Here is a 6079-nt window from a genome sequence, read left to right on the forward strand (position 1 = left end):
ACTCTGTCTTCTGTGGGAAGAGCAGAGAACACAGCGTGTCCACAGCTCAGCTCCCACTGCTCACAGCCCCAGGCAGTGGTACAAACACCGACAGGTTAATACATTGCTCTAGAGATCGGAACAGCTGGGCCACAGCCCTGGCAAACAGCAGCTCTGCCCACACCACCTGGTCTCCACCAGCCTTCAGCAACCAGACTCTAAGTCCAGTGCATGAAATTCAGTTAGCTAAAACCATACCAGAAATAGGAAAGCTCTTGTCCCTAAAGCCTTGCTCTCCACCCACAGGAGGAAACAAGCCATGATATGATCAGCTTAGCCCTGACAACAAAAACTCAGATACTCTACAGAGCTGAGACTGTTGACATTTATCACACAATATAACCAGTGATAAAGCTTACTTGGAATCTAGGGATGTTTTGGTGATGTAAAATATTGGGGGTGAGGGGGACAACCACAGCATAAGAATTACACAACAGCAACGTAAGAAAAAAGCCTGCAGCTATAACCATTTATGGTTTCCACCATCACCATTCCTGGTGCCTCTGTTATCTACAGTAGAGATAATCCATAAAACCAAGCTGACACACCAGTGGGAAGGATACTTATGATCATATCCTTAATAATGGGTAGCAAAATAATTTTAATACCCCCACTAAATCAGCAAGGAAGCAACTTACTAGCAGGACAGCTCCCCTTCCCAAGCTCTCTGGAGACTTCATGGTTTGCCAAAAACAAAACAAAACAGAACAGAAAACCATAAGAACAGGTTCCTTGAAAGCTTAAAACACAACCCAGACCCAACCGACTGACTGCCAGTCTAAATTCAAAGTGGGGCCAGGTGGATGAGCTGAGCCAAGGACTACTCTGCTCACCCCAACAGTCAGCAAAGTCCTGAATCCACAGAGAAGCTTCATTGTCTACAGGCATCACTATCATTTGACTTTATTCTTCCATTATTATTATTATCATCATTGAGGAATTTACCAAGCTGTTGAAAAGCTACACCAATCTGGAGACTTGCAAAACAATTCAGAAACAACTGACAGTCTGATTACACCAACTCCCAGTCCCTTTTTCACCCACAGATACTAACCTTTTCGTTCATGCTCACTTTTGCAATACTCAACCATCAACCTCTTGGCTTTCCACTCCACAGGTTGCCTCAAAGTTGCTCTTCTAAGAGATTTTCTCTGTAATGGTTTCCTACTCTGCTGACCTCTCACCCCAGCAAAAGAAACCTTTCAACCAGAGCCCACTAAATCCCTCCAAGGAAACAACTCTTCTCCCATTGCAGAGAAGTTGGAGAGGTGGGGGGAAAAGTTCACATACAGCACATTCCTTCTGCTTGTAGTTTCATACAGCCATGTTTCCCAAGAAAGTCTTTTACTGATTTTATCTGAGTCTACATAAATCTCATTTAGCAAATTATTGTTGCATTTGCAATTCTGACTTCAGTGCTGTTTGGTCTGATCAACAAATACAGGTAACGTACCTTCTAAAGGAAAAGAGCTAGCTAAGCACTACTAAGAAAATGTTTTTCCCCCTTTTCATCTCTAATTTCAATCACATCGCTGTTTAGGTAGTATTTCAAATGTAAAATCTATGTGTTCTTACACTCGGTGTTGTTACAAATAAACATACCGAGAGAAGGCAAGAAAAGCAGAGCAACTAGACAATTTACTTTGATGTCATGGTCATACAACAACCTATTTGTAAGACAGCAGGAGAGGAAGGAAGAGGGAAAGAATGGAAAGTACCGTCAATTATATTCATTAGCCAACAGAATCCCTGTTAAGACTTTACCATATAGAGAGATAATAAAAGATGCACGTGCTGGAAGGAAGCACAGCTATACAATGAAGGAGGGTCTGAAATAGAGACGGCAGTATCGTACAGCATGCAGATGTTGTGCGCCACACAAAGGGGAAGCAAAACCCAAGTTCTGCGTTCCCCAAAGGCATGGCACTGAACAAAGACACCGTACTTCAGGCAGGCACATTATCTCATCACTCTGTCTGCAGACTTCAGATTAGCCATTAAGTCACTTTACATTCTCAGCATCAATAAATAGGGAAGTAACTCCATGTCCATAGCCAATTCAATTTTCATACAGCAAACCAACATCTAACAAAGCATGTCAATAGCTGATCTCAGCTTTCATGGCATCAATAACTAGGAGGAGGTACAATAAAAAATGTTTCTCCTCAAAAGCGTTTTTCAGGTGACAAGTTAATGGAATCTGTGTCTATATGTTAAAGTAAAAACGTATTTTTTAAAATGGGCTGCTAAATAAAAAACATTACAGAGAATTAAGTAAACACCTCCGAATAAGGATACTACAGTACTTAACACAGGCACAGTAGCCTTTGTTCAGTGCCAGAGGGCTAAGTTTTTCCTCGTGTGACTGCCGATTTACAAAGGACACATTCATCCCTCATACATAAGGGTTTTGCAGCAGTCTTCCTTCAAGAATATTTAATAGTGTTACAACACACCCTGGGCTCAATCCTAATCTAAGTGACACAGCATGAAAGGGCTGGTCTCTGGAAAAAGACACAACATGCTAAGGATGAACTTAGAAATCGCTATGGCAACTCCACAGGTTCCTTTCTGTTTACCTTTGCGTCTGATAATCCACAAGAGGCAAAAAAAAAAACCAGTTTTGCTCGAGTTGTTAATATGTATTATGTCCAAAATTAGAAGTGGCTGCAGATTGTCTACCAAATGCTAAAATGAAGAAATCGTAACTCCTGATGAGTACTCATGAAGTGTTACACACTCCAGCAAATCTCATTAGAAAGGTCAGGTGGTTCAGTAGCTGTAGGGGGCCCAAGTTATGGTGAGCAGAAAAAACCTAACCAAGTGTGCCTAATTTCTGAACAAAGCCAGAATTAACCTTTAGGGTTTTTTACTTTTGTAAGTACAAAACATTGTTGGCCATGCTTTCTGTCTTTCTGTTCTTTACAATTAATTTAAACTGGTGCTAATAAATCCTCTTTTCTTACATGACCCCACTACAATTCCAGAAGCAGTAGCTTAGGCCCAAACTTTTGACTTCATTTTACTGAAGAGAACAAAGGCTGATTTATCTAAAGAGGGAGGAAGTCAGGGGCAACATAATACTTGCATATGACCACTTTCTAAAGATAAATCAGTAGCTCAGTGAATGAGAATAGGTTATTTTCACTGCCCAAAGAACTATACAGAAAACTGATACATTTGATGGTGTAAGCTCTGAAAAACAAGAAAAGACACATAGTTGGACATGGCCTTAATCTCAAACATACAAAACACCATTTATACACATTTGGGCCTTTGTTTACATTCCCCTAACCCACCATCACAATATTTTGTGTAACCACAAACCTCTAAACTCAGCTTTTTTCTTTTAAACCAAATATTTATTTTAAACATCCCTTCTTTTCAATTTCATAAATGCCAAAAAGCCTTATCGATAGGAAAAATCTACTATAACTCCAACTAGAGAGCCACTGTCAGTGTCTTTCTAGGAAACACAACAGCTTGAACTTCAGCAATGAGATGGGGGAATACAGATATACCATAATTAAAGGCATTTAGTATTTAAACAACAAGAAAAGTTTATTAAAGTAGAACTTCTCCAATTTGCATTAATTATTGTAAGGCAAATTGCAAATTAGCAAGTAATTGAGCAAATACAAATGGACAAAAACAGAGATAATGCATCGCAGCGTACTTTATTCATTTCTTTGAAAACTGTAGTTTACTTTTAATTACCAGTAGAACTTGCTGGTATATTTTCTGTAGTGTATTTTGTAAAAGCCTTTATAATAAAAGCACTTCACAGAGGAGCTCTTAAATCACTGCTCAGAAGCATAGCAAAAAGTTACTCAACCGCTCGTGCACAGAGATTAGCGTGGATTAGCAAAAGATGAATGAGCTGTTTTCTGTTGAAATGTTGGCAAGGACAGCAGAAGGGTCTGCATAAAGTTTTGCTAGATTAAGGAAAGTTAAGGAGAGAACTGCATCTCCAAAGGAGCAAAATGATAGCTGATACACACGGTTAGCGATTACGCCTTGCTTCGTTAAGTCTTCTGATGGAGGTGAAGTATTTTTTCCCCCAAATTTCCCCACCACTCAGCACTTCAGCAGCCCCAGTGTCAGCAAGGCAGAAAGCCCCAGCTCTGAGTAACAGTGAGGGTGGTTCATCTACACCAGAGATCACAGTCTCTTCACACCCAGGTACTAATAGAAGTATATAGAGAGAAATCTGGCTTCTCTGTTAAGATGGCAGTTTCTTTTTTCTTCCTTTAAACTGAATTTGCACATATTATTTTGATAACTGGTGACTTAGAAGAACACAGTTACTTCCCTCTTTACATTTGGTTAAAAAAAAATGGTTTATACATCTTTGTACCAACATAACTGCTTCCACACAGATGAAGGTAAAGAAAAAAAAGAGAGTAAGAGCTAACAACATTGACACGATTTCCTAGACTACGTCTACTGCGCTAACCCTCCTTGTGAATTAAAGGCCAATCTCATCAGGCACTTAAAAAAAAACACAAACAAAACAAACAAACAAACTTTCCAACTGCGAAGTGAGAGATCCATATTTTACCCAGCGGTCCGGAGTTTTTCCGTACTCAGCTTTCTGTACGCACTTTGAGAGGATTTCAAGCCCCTGGCGCCCGCCCCCCGGGCCTACGCTAGCGACCGGCCGAGGGCCGGGCCGGGACCCCGAGGCGGCGGCCACTCCGCCCACGCCGCTGACCGTTAACGCTCTGCCCCCGCCCCAGGCACCCGCCGTCCGCGCGCGCTTCCCGCTCCCGATGGCGCTAGGAGCAGGCGCCCGCTGCCCCTCCCGGCGCGCCGCTGTTTCAGTGCTGAGCTCTCCCCTCACGGGGCGGCCGAGGGCTAACGGGTTCCGCGGCAGGCCCGCCCGCCTGCCCGCCGCCGCCGCCGCCGCTCGCGGAGGCCGGCGCCCCCGCCGGGGTGGATGTGCAAAGGGGAAGGAGGAGAGCAAACGCCCCAGCCAAGAAGCACTGGCGGCGGGGGAGCGCGGAGCCGCCAGCACGGGGCTCTCGCAGGAAGGCGGGCGACGCGCCCCGCTCCCGCCCGCGCTGCGCGCCGCCTCACCGGCGAGGCCCGGGGCGCCGCTGCCACCTGCGGCGGGCGGGCGCGCACGCAGCCGCCCCCTCCCCAGCGCCCTCCCGGGCAGCGCTAGCCCGATCCCGGCGGGGCCCGCGGGTCGCCACCCCCGCTCACCTGGGCTCGCCACCTCCCTCCCGCCGCCGCGGCGTCGCCTTTCAGTGCCGCCCGGCTGCGGCTGGGGCTGCGGCCGCCACATGCCGGCAGCCCAGGCCGCGGCGGGGCGGCTCCCCCGGCCCGGCGGGCAGGCGCCTAGCGGGGCGGAAAGCCGAGGCGGCCGCTGCCCCTCCCCCGGCGGGGAGACACGGCGCGCTGCCCGCCCCGCCGCCGGCGGCCCTCGCTCTTCGCCGGCACCCCCCGCCCCTCCTTCGGCCTGGCCGCTGGGCGGGGGCCGCGCGCGCCCTTCGCCGCCGGGGCGGCGGCCGGCAGGGGAGGGAGAGGGTTGTGGGGGGCGGGCGCGCACAGGAGCGGCGTGGGCAAAGGAGCTGCCGCGGGGAGGGAAAGGCGCCTCGACTGCTCTGGAAACCCGCTCCGCGGGCCGAAATGGGGCCGAGGCGGCGGGCGCGGCGTGCCTGGGTTGCGGACGCCACACGCGCCCTGATGAGCTCTGTGAGGAAAGCGGCTATAAAGGGTTTTTGCTGCACACACCCATGTAGGGAGCGATGGAGAGACCTAGAAGGCAGGTACCACTGCCAAGCCATTGTGGGTCCCTGCCCACATAGTGGTCCGAGGTTATCCTGCCTTGGTTCCCCCAGGTCTGCAAAATGTTGTCGTAAACTAAGGGAGAAGATGAGGAGACTATGGCCCGACTCCTCTTTCTTATCAGCCTGAAGAGAGGGACCAGGGCACAGAAGGAGCTGCTCTTGCTGCACAGAGGGAGGCATACAGCCCTCTCCCTGCCTTTCCTGGAGGACTGCCCTCCCTTGCACTGCCCCATCTTTGAGGATAT

The 6079-nt window shown here is 48.0% G+C and overlaps 1 protein-coding gene across 1 annotated transcript in view; it reads right to left on the reverse strand.

Annotated features, from left to right (window-relative positions):
• The window catches only part of DISC1 (DISC1 scaffold protein), a 218184-nt gene extending 212613 nt beyond the window's left edge, over positions 1–5571 (reverse strand). The window contains 1 exon segment of the mRNA XM_064509255.1: positions 5248–5571. Within this exon segment, the coding sequence (XP_064365325.1) occupies positions 5248–5329 (82 nt within the window). The 5' untranslated portion in view covers positions 5330–5571.
• Positions 5572–6079: the final 508 nt, after the last annotated feature.

The sequence above is a fragment of the Dromaius novaehollandiae genome, chromosome 3, assembly GCF_036370855.1.
Source record: "Dromaius novaehollandiae isolate bDroNov1 chromosome 3, bDroNov1.hap1, whole genome shotgun sequence".
Taxonomy (NCBI): Eukaryota; Metazoa; Chordata; class Aves; order Casuariiformes; family Dromaiidae; genus Dromaius; species Dromaius novaehollandiae.